We start from the raw sequence: 18,080 nt of genomic DNA, 5'->3' as shown, positions 1-18,080 counted from the left end.
CTCTCCTTTCTCCTCCTCAGTGGCTTCCATTCTGATCTCCAACCTCTGACCCATTTCTTCTCTACCAACATCGGCCACGTGGCACGTAACAAGTCTCTTCCATCCTAACAAAATGCCTCTCCCCTCAAAGCCACAATCCCACTACAGCCACTGTTCTCTCGTTCACTTTCATTGCCAAACGGGGTGCTGTACCACCGCCGCGGTGCAACTGCTCTCACCATATCATCAACAGCCTTCTTTCAGCCATCAATAGTCATTACATCTAACATCCACTTTGTAATCCTTACGTAGAACTTGACCTCAGCAGCATTTAGCCTCTGTTGACCACTGAAGCATTTGAAGAGAGGAATTAATCGGGGCATAAAAGCCTTGGGCCCCAAAATCACTGCAGATTGTGACTGTAGCCATGAAATTAAAAGATGCTTGCTCTTTGAAAGGAAAGTTGTAACAAACCTAGACAGCGTATTAAAAAGCAGAGACAACACATTGCTGACAAAGGTCCATATAATCAAAGTTACAGTTTTTCCAGTAGTCATGTACGGATGTGAGAGTTGGACCATAAAGAAGGCTGAGTGCAAAAGAACTGATGCTTTTGAATTGTGGTACTGGAGAAGACTCTTGACAGTCCCTTGGACATGAAGGAGATCAAACCAGTCCATCCTAAAGGAAATCAGTCCCGAATATTCATTGGAAGGACTGATGCTGAAGCTCCAATACTTTGGCCACCTGATGGGAAGAGCCAATTCATTGGAAAAGACCCTGATGCTGGGAAAGATTGAAGGCAAAAGGAGAAGGGGGTGAGAGAGGATGAGGTGGTTGGACAGCATCACCAACTCAATGGACATGAATTTGAGCAAACTCTGGGAGATGGTGAAGGACAAGGGAGCCTGGCCTGCTGCAGTCCACGGAGTCGCAAACAGTAGGCCATGACTTAGCGACTGAACAACAAAAAAGCTTTAGTGATGACTATCTGGTGATGGGATCAAAATCAAGAAGAGGATGGCTTCTAAAGGGAGCAGAAGGCGCGCCTCTATTTCTAACTCCCAGTCTACTTGCACTTCATCATCTATTTCAACAATCAGGCCATGGTAGTAGACACCACAGTGCTGGGGGAGTGGGGGTAGAACTTTCTGGAAAATCATGTCTTTTGAAGGCATAGCACAAGACAGATCTGGGTTTAAATTTTAACACATGTTAGCTGCACGTCTTTGAGCAATTTTCTCAATATGGCTGTGTCTTACGTTCCTCATTTGCAAAAGTAGGAATACTATCAGTACCTACTTCATTGAGGATTAACTGATGATATATTTAAAGCACTTAGCACAAAATAAATGACAGCTCATCCACAGAAGGGAATACTGCTGCACTCTTAGAAATAATAGCATAAAAGTGTGCTCACTGGCATTTACTAGCAGAGAAAGACATTTGCAACATATTAAGTGAATTGGCCACCTGCAAAATACTGTTTTTTGTAAACGGATAGAGACAGATAGTTCAGAGAATTCTAAATTATTATTTCTGGCTGGTAAGCTTCTGGTTTTTTTGTTTTAACTTACTTGAGTTTTTAGATTTCTCTGTAATGAGCACATATTACTTATATAAAATTTAAAGGGTTCCTATCGCAAAAAAAAAAAAAAGGACAGCACGTGGGAAATGCTCAGTAATTCTCTATTATGATGATGTTATTTTTTAGAAGCTGCAGAGAAAACTGCTAGGATCCACCGGCCCTGGAAAGGCTGCTCTCCGCCACTGGAGGGATAAGATACCCATGACTTAGCCCTGGCAGGGGAGGGGGCACTTTGCCTGCGCTGGCTCCCAGCCCTAGGTTCATATGAGCTCAGGAAAAGCAACTCTGTACTTTGGCCAGTTTTTGTCATCAGAAATCGGAACTAGGCCTGGGAGTCAAAGCAATAAAGTATTTGTACAACCTCATCCTCAGACCATTAACTCTGCTTGAGAATCTCAGCAGGAGTGGGGGTCCCGGACAAGAGCAGGTGTTTGTGGACCTGTATTCCCACCTGTCCCCTCTCTCATTCCCACATATCCCTCAGTTCAGTCGCTCAGTCATGTCTGACTCTTTGCAACCCCATGGACTGCAGCACACCAGGCTTCCCTGTCCATCACCAAGTCCTGGAGCTTGCTCAAACTCATGTCCATCGAGTTGGTGATGCCATCCAACTAACTCATCTTCTGTCATCCTCTTCTCCTCCTGCCTTCAATCTTTCCCAGCATCAGGGTCTTTTCCAATAAGTCAGTTCTTCACATCAGGTGGCCAAAGTACTGGAGCTTCAGCATCAGTCCTTCCAATGAATATTTAGGACTGATTTCCTTAACGATTGACTGATTTGATCTCTTTGTAGTCCAAGGGCTTCACTTTCACTTTTCACTTTCATGTATTGGAGAAGGAAATGGCAACCCACTCCAGTGTTCTTGCCTGGAGAATCCCAGGGACGGGGGAGCCTGGTGGGCTGCCGTCTGTGGGGTCGCACAGAGTCGGACACGACTGAAGTGACTTAGCAGCAGCAGTCCAAGGGACTCTCAAGAGTCTTCTCCAACACCACAGTTCAAAAGCATCAATTCTTCAGTGCTCAGCCTTCTTTATGGTCCAACTCTCACATCCATACATTACTACTGGAAAAACCATAGCTTTGACTAGATAGATGGACCTTTGTCGGCAAAGTAGTCTCTGCTTTTTAAAATGCTGTCTAGGTTGGTCATAGCCTTTCTTCCAAGGAGCAAGCATCTTTTAATTTCATGGCTGCAGTCACCATCTGCAGTGATTTTGGAGCCTAAGAAAATAAAATCTGTCACTGTCATTGTTTCCCCATCTATTTGCCATAAACTGATGGGACCAGATGTCATGATCTTAGCATGATCTTTCTAAATGTTGAGTTTTAAGCCAGCTTTTTCACTCTCCTCTTTCACTTTCATCAAGAGGCTCTTTAGTTCCTCTTCACTTTCTGCCATAAGGATGGTGTCATCTGCATATCTGAGGTGATTGATATTTCTCCCTGCAATTTTGATTCCAGCTTGTGCTTCATCCAGCCCAGCATTTTGTATGATGTACTCTGCATAAATAAGCAGGTTGACAATATACAGCCTTGACATACTCCTTTCTCAATTTAGAACCAGTCCGCTGTTCCATGCCCGGTTCTAACGGTTGCTACTTGACCTGCCTACAGGTTTCTCAGGAGGCAGGTATGGTGGTCTGGTTTTCCAACTCTTTAAGAATTTTCCACAGTTTGTTGTGATCTACATAGTCAAAAGCTTTGGCATAGTCAATGAAGCAGCAGTAGATTTTTTTTTGAATTCTCCTGCTTTTTCTCTGATCCAACAGATGTTGGCAATTTGATCTCTGGTTCCTCTGCCTTTTCTAAATCCAGCTTGAACATCTGGAAGTTCTCAGTTCACATACTGTTGAAGCCTATGTTGGAGAATTTTGAGCATTACTTTGCCAGCATGTGGGCTTCCCTGGTGGCTCACACAGTAAAGCATCTGCCTGCAGTGCAGGAGACCTGGGTTCGATCCCTAGGTTGGGAAGTTCCCCTGGAGAAGGAAATGGCACCCCACTCCAGTACTCTTGCCTGGAAAATCCCATGGACGCAGGAGCCAGGTAGGCTACAGTCCATGGGGTTGCAAAACGTTGAACACAACTGAGCAACTTCACTTCCTTTCTTCCCTTCCCTCCCTTCCCTTCCTTCCCTCTTTCTTTTTTGCCAGCATGAGATGAGTGCAATTGTGCAGTAGTTTGAACATTCTTTGGCATTTCCTTTCTTTGGGATTGGAATGAAAACTGACCTTTTCTAGTCCTGTGGCCACTGCTGAGTTTTCCAAATTTGCTGACATATTGAGTGCAGCACTTTCACAGCAGCATCCTTTAGGATTTGAAATAGCTCAGCTGGAAGTCCATCACCTCCACTAGCTTTGTTTGCAGTCATGCTTCCTAAGGCCCACTTGACTTCACACTCCAGGATATCTGGCTCTGGGTGAGTGGTGACACCATCATGGTTTTCTGAGTCATGAAGATCTTTTTTACATAGTTCTTCTGTGTATTCTTGCACCTCTTCTTAATACCTTCTGCTGTTAGGACCATACCATTTCTGTCCTTTATTGTGCCCATCTTTGCATGAAATGTTCCCTTGGTATCTCTAATTTTCTTGAAGAGATCTCTAGTCTTTCCCATTCTGTTGTTTTCCTCTATTTCTTTGCATTGATCACTGAGGAAGGCTATCTTATCTCTCCTTGCTATTCTTTGGAACTCTGCATTCAGATGGATATATCCTTCCTTTTCTCCTTTTCACATATCCCTAAGTATCCTTTTCATACAACACTCAGAAAGAAGGCTCCAGATGAATCACCAAGGTATTAAACCTCATGTCACTATTTGAAACAGGAGAGGAAAAGGACTTTGATTTGAGGTCAGAAGTGGAATTCACAGTAAGAAGTAAAAACTGAACCTTGCCACTAGTTCAGCCTTGAGGTGTTGTCCTTGGAGCCAAGGGAAAATATGGGACTGGAACTTGGAAGAGATTATCCTGAGATAATCCTGACTTAAGAGAAAATAAAATAACCCCAGGAAAAGAGACAGAAGTAAGAGCACAATAGAGAAAGGGGAAGGGAGGGCAGAGAGGATGCAGAGCAGAGCGTGGTGAGCTGCAGGACCGCGTCAGCCTGAGAACCCGATGACAGGGAGGCACGCTGCGGGGCAGGGCAGCGTCAAGCCAGGCGAGCACTGCTGTGCCAGCAAGGTGGTCACCTTGCCATTCAGCTGTTTAGAGCACAAATTCAAGAAAACCAGGTTTTGCATTTCACTAACTACAGGCTAAAAAATAAGTTGACCCCAGGGTGAAAAATGCCAATGAAGGTACATATAGTCAAAGTTCTGGTTTTTCCAGGGCTTCCCTTGTGGCTCAGTGGTAAAGAACCCACCTGCAATGTAGGAGACACAGGTTCAATCCCTGGGTAGGGAAGATCCCCTGGAGAAGGCAATGGCATCCCACTCCAGTACTCTTGCCTGGAGAATCCCATGGATGGAGGAGCCTGGTGGGCTGCAGTCCATGGGGTCGCTAGGAGTCGGAGACGACTGAGCGACTTCACTTTCACTTTTCACTTTCATGCACTGGAGAAGGAAATGGCAACCCACTCCAGTGTTCTTGCCTGGAGAATCCCAGGGACGGCGGAGCCTGGTGGGCTGCTGTCTATGGGGTCGCACAGAGTTGGACACGACTGAAGCGACTTAGCAGCAGCAGCAGCAGGGTGAAAAATGCTGACAAAGGTACATATAGTCAAAGTTCTGGTTTTTCCAGGGCTTCCCTTGTGGCTCAGTGGTAAAGAACCCACCTGCAATGTAGGAGACGCAGGTTTGATCCCTGAGTAGGGAAGATCCCCTGGAGAAGGAAATGGCAACCCACTCCAGTATTCTTGCCTGGAAAATCCCATGGACAGAGGAGCCTGGCTGGCTACAGTCCATGGGGTCTCAAAGAGTCAGACATGACTTAGTGATTGAACAACAACAAGGGGAAAAATAATAAGTAACTAGAAATGATTCATGGGAATACACGTATCAACCTAGGACCTCCGAGGACATAATACACGTTGAAGCACCTAGCAATGCTGAGGAATATTACCTAGTGGCAAAAGAGATGGGGGAAAACTGTGTTAGCACATGTGCATATACAAATTTTCAAATGTCAACCAGTGCAGAAAAGACCAGGCAGTAACACAGTGGCACATGGCAGAAAGTCAATAAATATTAGTTCCCATCCTTTTTTGACATCAAGTCTAATGACACCAGATTAAAATCATGGTCTCATCACAGAGCTTCAGGTTGATACAATCACTCATAAATTTCAAGAGTAAAGAGATTCTGGGAATTCCCTGGCAGTCCAGGGGGCTCAGGTTCAATCCCAGTTTGGGGAGCTAAGATCCCACATGTTACACAGTGCAGCCAAAAAAAAAAAAAAAAAAAAACAGAGAGAGAAAGTAATGAGATATTAACATGTTAAACACTATCAGCATAGAAAGTAAGTGTCTTACTTTCTGTGACTAAATTTGAAAGACTAGAGTCACAATTTCTCCTCCATTTTAAGATAAAAGAAAAAACTTACATATAATCCTTTTAAATCTGAATATATCCACTCTCCAAAAAAGCTGTACCCACAACCGTGATAAAGGTGAACAGAGCTGTGCAGAGGGAGGGAAAAAGAAAAGGCAGGAATCCTGGCGGTCGGACCACTTCTCCAAGACCCTGCACACAAGGTGGGAGAGAACAAAGGGACCTACTTTGGTGGTGATCCTGTACGTGATGTAGGTCTCCATGGTACAGACATGCTTCTTAGGATCATCAACCGTGACGAAGAGGTCTCTGGTCTCACCGTCCATGTCATCGTCAAGCTGAAGTCTGTTGAGAAGGGAAGATGAAGAAGCTGGACTCGCAGTGCCTGCTGGAGTACCGCCATTGGGCAAAATGAGATCCTGAGGGAAGAAAAGAATCACCTGATACATGAGCTGAAACACTCTCCTAGAGAACACCAGCAAAAGTGGCTGGTGTAGCCAAAGCAAGAAACATCTCTAAATACAAAGACAACTTTCAGAGAATCTGATCCTCTCCTTTCTTAACATTTCTTAAGTGAACAGAGCCTTTTATGACCAAAACAAACACACAACAGGCAGTGCTCTCCACCAAATCCTGTTGATTCATCTCCCAGTGCCGCAGGAACCAATAGTTCAGGGACAGAGAACCTAAGAGCCACCTGCATCATCAGACTTGGACAGAGAAGGAACTCCTGAGCACACCGCATTCTCTCATTTCCCCACCTTCTCAAGACCGCCCAGGTGAACATTAAAGGGCCAGAACCCTCTTAAATACCTAACACATTTGAAAACTCAACCAACCATCATGAAGAGATAAACATTATATACCTGGAATAAGTTCACACCACTATCTATTAAGTATGCTTCCCAGGAAACTGAATCTATATCCTGAACAAAGCTCTAGACACAACATCAATTTATAGGAAACACAGAGGAGTGAGGAACATGTTAAAACAATCTACAAGGACATGATAAGCAGAATCTACACTATGTGAAACTAAAGAGAACTAAAGATGCAGTTTCTTCAATAAATAAACTGCAAGGAAAAAAAAGAGAAAGAGATGGAAAGAACACCTATAGATGTAAAGAAATTTAAGAGATCTATCAACAGTTCCAATGGGTCCTGATTAAAACACAGGGTTAAAACATTTTTGGATATTCATGAAAATTTTAATATCAAATAATTATTTGATGACATGGAGGAATTATTAGGTGTGGTAATGAAAGTATGATGATTTTACAAAGTCTTCATCTTTTAGTAACATGTAACTATGGTATTCATAGATTAAATGATAGAATGTGTGGTATTAACATTTGTTTAATTAAGGACAGATAGGTGGGTAATGGGCTTCCCTGGTGGCTCAGACAGTAAACAAACTGTCTGCAAAGCAGGAGACCCGTGTTCAACCCCTGGGTCAGGAAGATCCCCTGGAGAAGGGAATAGCCACCCACTCCAGTATTCTTTCTTCCCTGGAGAATTCCACAGTCAGAGGAGTCTGGTGGGCTACAGTCCATGGGGTCACAAAGAGTCAAGATGCACCAAAGTTGATCATTACTGAAGCTGGTACTTGCAGATTCATTATAAACTCTCTCCTCTTCCATATTTGTTTAAAATTTTCCACAATAGAAAACCTTAAAGGAGGTGGGGAGAGCAAGTGCCAGAAAAGAAAGGGAAGGAAAGATTAAAAACTTAGGGACTTCTTTCTTCTTAGGTCTCAGCAGGAAGCCACTTGAATCAATTATGTCCCTTTAATATCAAAAAACATGCAGTCTTCCAGTTACCTTTTCTGCTTTTCTTCCAGTTACCTTATGCTCCTGCTGCTTTTCTGGTTTTAAGATTTGACAAGAGAACAAAACCCTGTCCTAGCAGATGTGAAAGCCTCTGAATGTCACCTTGGAAAAATTAGAAGGCAAAAAGTAAGGAATATGGCAAGCAAATGACATGACACTAAGCAAAGGGCCTTGGTCAGGAATGTTTTCTGCATTCCTGACCTGTGGGGCAGTCAGATCACAGGCTGGGGGCGGGGAGGTGCTTTCCTCCGAATGATGTCTTCTTGTGTGCAGGCTGCATATGACTTAGCCCCCAGAGAAAAGAACATACAGGAAATGAAAAGTCAACCAAGCCATCATATCCATGAGCTCCAGCTGAACATGGCACATCTGGGAACAGGGTCTGGAACAAGGCAGAGAGAAGCACAGTCTGGGGTCAAGGGCAATGTTACCCAACTCAATGGGTGACGGAAAGTAAACAAAACAAGCACCTTCCTTTGTCTCCCTGACCACAGATAACTTAATCACATGCTTAACATAAGCCATCAAAAATACTTTTTTAATACCTGAAAGGGTACCATTTCACAGAAGATATTCAGTGGGAATGGACCCCACTCCTCCACTTCTCAGTCAAGGGGCTTGTAGCTGGGATGGCAAGCCCCTCAGCAGCTGCTCTCGTGTGGACCACAGAACCTTGATACAGCAGTATCCTGCAAACTGCCTCCTCAGCACACTGATGCCATGGGGTATGCAGTGTCCCTAACCCAGGGTCTAGGGATCCACGAGAGGACATCGCTGGAGCTCTGAGACAACCATCACATCTTTATCTCTTCAGTAAATATTTAAATGCTGACTTCAGACAAGACACTCAACTAGACATTGAGGGGCCCCCTCTGATTTTTTTTTATCAACTCTAGCTCACTGGGCCTCAGAAAAGCTTCATCATCTACGGCTAAACATTGCACAAAAGAATGAAAGAATTCAAAACCTGGAGTCAGATAAGTCAGCTCAGACAGCAATTTTCCACAATCTGGCCTGAACTGATCCTGGAACTCACTATGCTGTTTCCTGTTGCTCATCATGGCTTGCACGGCATATACACACCCCTCTTTCTATGCAGGGGGCTCCAAGGATCTCACAGGAATCTGCCCAAATGACACCCTCTTGGAATCCTTCCTGGATCCACGCCCACTGCCTTCTCAATACCTTGAAGATGCATCCGTGGAAGCAATTTTCATAGTTTTAATCATTTGTTTACATATATAAGTTATCCACAAGCACTGCATCCCCGACAACTGTAACTGTGCCTTGTTTGTGTGTGTGCGTGATTATCTGTTTGTTTGCAGGTCCCCCCATGACTCCAGCCAACTCCCCTAACCTTTGCTCTGGGGACCTCAGTCAATAACCCTCCAGGAACAGCCACAAGAAGGTCTGAAAAGTCTTGGCCAGACAGTGGGAACTTCAGTTCTCAAGTCAATTAGTGGGATTTGGGGAGGACAAGACCACGTCAACCAGACCTTGTCACATAGCAGATTCTTTCCTCTATGACTACACGACCAGGGAAAACACCTGTACCCATCCTACAAGGTGTTCCCTGGGGTATTACGTGAGCAGATATGCACAGCTAATGAGCGATATGCCTGGAATTTCCTAAAAAGGGACGCTACCGTCTTCGAGTTCCACGGCACATCTGTGCACAGGGCTTCCACATTCCTATTTCACTGCCCCCTGAATCAACCTTGTGAGGTTAGCAGGCACACACTATCTCTACCAATGAGGAAGCAGACTCGAAAAAGTTGAGGACTGTGTTCAAACGTATGGAGGCCAGTCATCACTCTGCTGAGTTGAGCCCAGGCTTCTGGGGTCAAGGGTGTGATCAAGCTGAATCCCCTTTGTGTAGCGTTCCCCAACCCAACACTGTCCCCTGTCTCCATTCTCAGGCCATAAATCCTTTTGGGTAAACACAAAGCATCTTGTTTTTAAAACAAGTCCAGGAATGCAAACATTTTCCCTTAGGGTCTGAATACACATTATTCCCCAGATAACCCCTCTCAAGATACTGTCCCCATGAGGAACAAACATAAAGAGAATATATGAAAATCTTCAGAGGAAGGGCAGGGGGTCAGGTGGACTCAGTGACCTGACTTCTCTGCCCTTGGAATCCTTGGGCAGCATGTCTGCTTCACTGAGACCTGAGCAGGCCCTGTGGGAGACCCATGCCTTTGCAACTAACGTGAATTACAGGATGGGAGAAGTGAGAGAGCCCCTTGGCTCAACGCAAAAGCCTCCTGTTTCCTTGCTGCTACCTTATGGTCAGTCCTCCTTAGTGCAGCCAGAATGTGTTCTAAAAATGTCAATGAAAACACGTCACACACACACATACACACACTGGCTCAAAACTCTCCAAGACTTCCATCCTCTCATGTTCAGAATAAAATCCAGATTCCCTCCCATAACCCAGCAGGGCCAGCATGATCTGATCACTGTCTCTGACCTCCTTCCAGACATCCTCCCCTTCCCCTCAGCTCATCCTGCTCTACACACTCTGGCCTTGGCTTATCCTGACCTCAGGGCCTTCATGCTTGCAGCTCACTCTGCCTGCACATGGCTCTCCCCGCTCCGATTGCCACTGGGCTGGCTTTTCTCCTCAAACTGGTTTTTGCTCAAATGACACCCACTCAGAGAGGCCTTCTCAGCCCACAAAAATCTAAAAATAGCCCTGCACCCCTCCAGCATTTTCCAGTCCCTTCCCTGGCTTTATTTTCATCGCAGGACTCACCTCTCTCTGAAAATGTATTGTATATTAACTGATTATCTGTCTGACTCCCCACCAGTCCATAAGTTCCACAGGAGCAGAGACTTTGTCTTGTCTACCCCTCTGTTCTCTGACACATAGTAGGTACTCAGTAAGTATTTGATGAATGAATGAGTTTTGGAAAGGATCCAACTCAATCTCTTGCCAATATAACATACTCAATAAATGCCAGTTGAATGAGAATGAAACAGGCCAACCTAGCCAGACTGCCTGGTTTTGAACCCCGGTTCCACTATTTACTAGCAGCATGACTTCAGCAAATTCCTAATCTCTCTATGCCCCGATTTCCTCACTTATAAAATGGGTGTAATGAGATTGAGTTAACATATGGGCAACTGGAGAACAGTACCTGGAACATGGTAGGCTCTACATCACTATTAAAATACTCTCTCTCTCTCTCGCACACACACACACACACACACACACAAGTCAACTTGTCTGCATGTATTCCTGCATACCCTTATAGACTATGGGGCTGGGTTCACAGTAAACAATAAATGCTGCTGAAAGTTAAAATTACACCTAGAGTCACAGTCCCTGCCTTAACCACATCTTTGTTAACATTTCACTGTAACAATAGATCTATCTACAGTACCCCTTGTGAGAGTTACAACTACAGAGTGGACAAATAAATGAAAACTTCTCATTGCTCCAAATGATCAATTCTTACTATGCAGTTTCAGTTATAAGAGAATTTCTTCTCCCAGCTGCCCCTTTTTACTTAGGAAGAGAAATACATAACTAGGCCACTTTGGAAACTCCCCTTATTCAAAGAATTTCAGTAAAAAGATCCAACATCATGGTCAGCCAACTGCAAGACAGGTTATTAAACTAATGGAAGTCATCAGTAAAATTCTATTGCTATATTAAACACAGAGTTTAGGAAAGAAAGAGTATACATTAGGAGCCAACACGGACGTAATGAAAACAAGTCATGCTAAGATACTGCAGTTTCTCTTTTTGGTACCGTTAGAGAAATGTGGGCACCACGATGATCTAGCTTCCGAAGAGCCTGCCAGAGACTCTCAAGGCATCCTGAACAAAAGAAAAGTCAGAGAAACAAGAAGGTGCCTGCTTGCACCTTCATGAAGTCAGCTGCCCTGGATGGGTCCACCAAGCACAGAGGAAGCAACATTGCACATTCTGAAAAGGCTGGACTCTACGAAATGACGGAGAAGGCAATGGCACCCCACTCCAGTACTCTTGCCTGGAAAATCCCATGGATGGAGGAGCCTGGCAGGCTGCAGTCCATGGGGTCGCAAAGAGTCGGACATGACTGAGCGACTTCACTTTCCCTTTTCACTTTCATGCATTGGAGAAGGAAATGGCAACCCACTCCAGTGTTCTTGCCTGGAGAATCCCAGAGACGGTGGAGCCTGGTGGGCTGCCATCTATGGGGTCACAGAGAGTCGGACACGACTGAAGCGACTTAGCAGCAGCTACGAGATGAGGAGAGCACCTAAAACAAGGCAGAGGCCAGGCTATACTGGACACAAACAACAAGAGGAACCAAGCCACATCTTCTTAACCGACCGTCCCTGACCCTGGCTTTCTTTCTTCTAGGGCTTTTTCCCACAGAGAGACCACTCAACTGATCTGTCAACTGGTCACTCAACTCAACCTATAGTCCAAGAAGAAAAATGTAACATCAAGTGCAAGCAGGGTATCCAATTACTCACCTGTTCTGGTGAGAGGCAACTAGCAGGCCTGTATTACCTCCTTAGACCCAAGAAAACCAAAAAATCTATCCAGCCTATATTAACTCATCATTCAGACCCAAGAAAGCTGAAACATGAGGAAAGCAACAGTCCTTAAGAGCAGATAAATGTATACATTTGAAAAATATTTATCCCATGAAACAGTACACTTTAGTTCACATTTACTCTGTACTCTCATTTAAAAAGAAAAGTCAACAGAAAGTAGAAGAGGGATTACAAAAATTAAAGCATAAATTGAAAACAAACAGGGGACTTCCCTGGCAATCCAGTGGTTAGGACTCTGCGCTTTCAAGGCAGAGGGCACAGGTTCAATCCCTGGTCGGGGAACTAAGGTCCTACATGCTGCCTGGCCAAAAAATGTGTTTTTTTTAAATTTTTTAAGTTATAAATTTAATTCGTCTAAAAGACGAATTACATAAACTAACACTTAGGAAGCCTGATCAATATAGAAAGAGGAGGAAAATGAGCAGGCAATAACGGTTTAAATCTTACCTCTATGTATGATTATAAATTATAAGGATGTGCTACGAATAGCTATGTTAATAAATCTGTAAGTCTCTATGAATTTGATGACTTTGCAGGAAAATGTATAGCCAAGGAGAAATTAAATTGAGCTAGAAAACCTAAACAAATAAATAACCTCAGAACTGTTGTCAGAGAACTTTTACTGAAAGGTGAGCTAAGTCCCAATGGCTTTACAGCTGAGCTCTAATTAGCCTCAAGGAAAAAGCTCTGTTTTGGTCAAACACTCCAAAACACTTTAAAAAATGAGGAAGGTTTCAAATCATTTTATTATAGGAGTTACCTATGAAAAATTGAAAGTGTTAGTCGCATCCAACTCTGCAACACCATGGACAGTAGTCCGCCAGGCTCCTCTATCCACGGAATTCTCCAGGCAAGAACATTGGAGTGGGTGGCCATTCCCTTCTCCAGGGGATCTTCCTGACTCAGGGATTGAACAGGGTCTCCTGCATTGCAGGCACGTTCTTTACTGTCTGAGCCATCAGGGAATATATGATATTAAAATAGTAGGACAAAAAAAGGAAATTAGATTAAGTGTAAACTTTGTCAATAAAGTAACAGCAAATGGTACATTAAAAGAATTGTTTTTTAAAAGAAAGAAAGAAAAATAATATATCAGGGTTGAGTCCAACATTCTCCAGGAAATCAAAAATTATTTAACATTAAGAAAGTTATAATGCTATGTATTACATTAACTGATCACTGTCAATTATAATCATTCCCACATCTGCCAAAATGTTTGTTGGCATCATTCACTGGTAAATATCACTCATTCCATTAAAACCTCTAATTAAGAAAAAAAAGATCCCTAAATATGTTAAAGAGTATATATCAGAAAACATCAGCTATGAACCTTGAAAACACTGCTCTAAGTGAAAGAAGCCAGACATGAAAGGCCACATGCATAATTCCATTTATATGGAATTATATAATTTGCCAGACAGGCAAATCAGAGAGACAGAAAGCAGACTTTTGGTTGCCAGGGGCTGGAGGCAAGAGGAAATGGGAGTGAACACAATAAATACGAGGTTTATTTTTTGGGTGACAAAATAATCTAGAATTCAACATTAATGATGGCTGCACAGCGCTGTGAGTACCCTAAAAACCACTCAATTGTATACTTTAAAATGATGAATTTTGGAGTATGTGAATTGGATCTCAGTAATATAGTTTTAAAGAAGGAAGTAATATGAAACCCTGAAGGCATTGTCTATTAAATTCAGAAACAAGACTCTGATACCTAATATCACCCCTTTATTCATATCGCTCTGGAGACTTGAGCTAAAGCAACAATGTACAACAGGGCTCCGTGCACTGCAATCATTCAAGCCAAACATGCAGTGATGTACCACATCACTTTCTGGCAAAAGGTTGGTTTTTTAAAAAATTAATCTAAAATTGTGATACCCATAATAGGGAGAAAATGCATTTAAAGCATTCTGAAATGGTAAGTCTAAATCCAGGTAAGGCATTTACTACGTGGTTCAGCTACAAAAGGAGAGGACAGAAACCAAACCGTATGGTAGACTGTATTATCGTTCGCAATTATTCACTCCATACCTTTAAGAGGATTATATACCCTCACTAATGCCAAGTGACTGCCGCCAGGAAGGCTCATCCCCACTCCCTAAGTAACCTGTTTCGGCCAATAGTGCATGAGCAAATGTGACCTACACCAGATGGGAGCAGCCACGTTAAGAGCAACAGCATGTTTCCATCAGCTCTCACGGTCTCTTCTCTCCTCTGCTCTGAAACTAGCACGTACCAAACAGGCTGAGCTTTCAGAACGGAGACTTGTGGAAAAGAGCCATAGCAACGGACTAATAGCCACCAACACATAACTTGACCTAGAAATGAATGCTTGCTGCAAACCTCTGTATTTTGGGAGCTGTTCACTACCACAGCAAGCCTAATACATATAATTATAAAAATGTCTATGCAATTTATTTTGCGGCTGAGCTACAAAGCATGAAGGGCCTTAGTTACCCGACCAGGGATCAAACCCCCCCTGTATTGGGAGTTCAGAATCTTAATCACTGGACCACCAGGGAAGTCCCAAAAATGTCTATGCAATTTTTTTTTTTTAATCTGGGCAGGAAATAGTGTATGGAACATGGAAATAGTGTAAGAACATGGAATTTTAAGAGGTACAGTTTTTTTTTTAGGCAGTTACATAAAATTCATCTTAACCATGTGACCTAAGTCCTAGAACTCTTACTTGCTCATCAGCAGAAGTTCAGTCTTCCTTCCTTTCCACCCCTGCCCTAGAATCTCATCTCCAATATTCTCTAAAACCTCCAAGGTTGCTTGCACAAGTGTCCCCAAGTTCCCACAGCCCAGCAGTCTGTGATGTCTAGGTTAGCATCTTCCCTGAAAAGACTTACATTTTCCCACTTCGGATTCTGGAGCATTACTTATAAGGGAAAGACTCTTCTTTAGACATGGGTTAAGAGATCACTTTTAATTATTTGTAGGTTAATAAAGTCATTTCAACTGAAACTGTTTCCCCAGCTTTTCTATTAGAAAAACTCCCTTCAAGTAAAATCCTCTACCGGCCTGACCCAAAAGACAACCTCCAACAAGATTACAAATGGAGAGCAAGAGCCCACGCCCATTCTTCAGCTCAGCTTCCAACGTCTACTACCAGCTTTTTCTAAGACTCTCCAGACATTCCTGCGATTCTTGGGAGGAAAGGTTTTTCTCCTACTCTCAGATAAATTTAAACATGATCTCTTACCATTCTTCTAAAGAGGATATACTGTTCAACCACAGAGTGAAACATTTAACACACATTAGTCAAAGTGCTGACACAGAGCTACAAGGATGTGATACCTGTGTTTAGATGACTCAATTTGGCTTGGACCGTGGCCACAAAAACCTCTACCTATGATGCAAAACAACATGGGATACGATGGAGGTCCACGCAAAATGAAGGCTGCTGGGGCAACTCGAGAGGAGCAAGAAAATATGCTGAACAGAAAAACAAGATAGTGGGAGAGGTTGGTCTGGACATTCCAGGCTGAGAAATCACTACCACTGAAGGAGGAGAGGTATTTCTGCAAGCTTGTCCCTAACTGAATGATACCTAGGACCCACACTGACAAAGGTTCTAACTCTGTTGCTGGTCAAGTACATGCATGATGTGGAGGAATGAAAAGGCCAGGCCATTTCTGCACACATGAATTAAACCTCAGCCAAAGTACCCAACAAAGAGAACATAACTCTAAAAATCTCTCTGAAAACCTCTTTTCTTCCCACCTTGATGCATTCTGCCAACTGAAAGCTCAGCAGTAAAGGCATTCCTCCCTGACATTTCTACATCAAAATCACGTAGGGGTCTGGGGTGGAGAATCCCTCAGATCAGCCTAGTTGTTTGTGTCACTTATAAGAAAAGACTCAGAAGTTGCATGTAGGAGGTCACGCAGGCAGCAATGGGAGGATTTCAGGTCTCTGCTCTCCCATCTAGTGCTGTGGTACTCCACATAACCCAGACACTCCACAGAACAATGCGAGTGAGGCACACGGGCACATAAAGAGCTCCAGAAGACCAGCTGAGAAAAAGCTACATGGTGGATGGTAATCAACAGAGGAGAAACAACGTTTCATGAAGACCTACTGGGGGCACTTCCCTGGTGGTCCAGTGGCTAAGACTCCATGCTTGGGCCTGGGATCGCTCCTTGGTCAGGAGAACTGGATCCCACAAACTGCAACTAAGATCCAGTTCAGCCAAATAAAATTTTTAAGTAAAAAAAAAAAAAAGACCTACTGGGGATATTCAGTCTAAGGGTCTCATTTCTATACTCTCCCAACCCTAAGGCACTCCATCTACCTCTGGTCATTAAAAGAAGAGGCAAGGCAGGAAGGAAGACTTTGGCTTAGAGCCCAAATGACTGGGCTTGAATTCTGGCTTTGCTCCTCACCAGGCCTGGAGTAAGGTACTCAATCTCTCTGAGCCCCAGTTTCTCCATCTATGACACAGAGGGTGTAAGGATTCAAGATAGATTGAAAGGACTAGATCTGATAGACACAGTGCCTGATGAACTAGGGACAGAGGTTCGTGACATTTTACAAGAGACAGGGATCAAGACCATCCCCATGGAAAAGAAATGCAAAACAGCAAAATAGCTGTCTGAAGAGGCCTTACAAATAGCTGGGAAAAGAAGAGAAGCGAAAAGCAAAGGAGAAAAGGAAAGATATTCCCATCTGAATGCAGAGTTCCAAAGAAGAGCAAGGAGAGATAAGAAAGCCTTCTTCAGCGATCAATGCAAAGAAACGGAGGAAAACAACAGATTGGGAAAGACTAGAGACCTCTTCAAGAAAATTAGAGATACCAAGGGAACATTTCATGCAAAGATGGGCTCGATAAAGGACAGAAATGGTAGGGACCTAACAGAAGCAGAAGATATTAAGAAGAGGTGGCAAGAATATACAGAAGAACTGTACAAAAAAGATCTTCACGACCCAGAAAATCACGATGGTGTGATCATTCACCTAGAGCCAGACATCCTGGAACGTGAAGTCAAGTGGGCCTTAGAAAGCATCACTATGAACAAAGCTAGTGGAGGTGATGGAATTCCAGTTGAGCTATTTCAAATCCTGAAAGATGATGCTGTGAAAATGCTGCACACAATATGCCAGCAAATTTGGAAAACTCAGCAGTGGCCACAGGACTAGAAAAGGTCAGTTTTCATTCCAGCCCCAAAGAAAGGCAATGCCAAAGAATGCTCGAACTACCGCACAATTGCACTCATCTCACATGCTAGTAAAGTAATGCTCAAAATTCTCCAAGCCAGGCTTTAGCAATACGTGAACCGTGAACTTCCAGATGCTCAAGCTGGTTTTAGAAAAGGCAGACGAACCAGATTTCAAATTGCCAACATCCGCTGGATCATCGAAAGAGCAAGAGAGTTCCAGAAAAACATCTATTTCTGCTTTATTGACTATGCCAAAGCCTTTGACTCTGTGGATTACAATAAACTGTGGAAAATTCTGAAAGAGATGGGAATACCAGACCATCTGATCTGTCTCTTGAGAAATCTGTATGCAGGTCAGGAAGCAACAGTTAGAACTGGACATGGAACAACAGACTGGTTCCAAATAGGAAAAGGAGTACGTCAAGGCTGTATATTGTCACCCTGCTTATTTAACTTATATGCAGAGTA

General features: G+C 43.5%; 1 protein-coding gene across 10 annotated transcripts in view; it reads right to left on the bottom strand.

The window, feature by feature from the left end:
- The window catches only part of SNX30 (sorting nexin family member 30), a 117,104-nt gene that overhangs the window by 62,088 nt on the left and 36,936 nt on the right, over positions 1–18,080 (bottom strand). For 6 of the 10 annotated variants that reach the window (XM_081527079.1, XM_081527101.1, XM_081527094.1 and 3 more), the window contains one exon: positions 6,283–6,474. In XM_081527079.1, the coding sequence (XP_081383205.1) occupies positions 6,283–6,474 (192 nt within the window). Of the gene's footprint in view, positions 1–6,282; positions 6,475–6,495; positions 6,763–18,080 lie in introns of those variants that run through there. The other 4 variants (XM_081527118.1, XM_081527135.1, XM_081527127.1 and 1 more) reach the window with 3 other exon arrangements.

This window comes from Giraffa tippelskirchi, chromosome 1, assembly GCF_054371585.1.
Source record: "Giraffa tippelskirchi isolate mGirTip1 chromosome 1, T2T-mGirTip1v1.2.pri, whole genome shotgun sequence".
Taxonomy (NCBI): Eukaryota; Metazoa; Chordata; class Mammalia; order Artiodactyla; family Giraffidae; genus Giraffa; species Giraffa tippelskirchi.
Note: the sequence above shows the minus strand (reverse complement) of the source record. Positions and strands in the feature narration are given on the sequence as shown.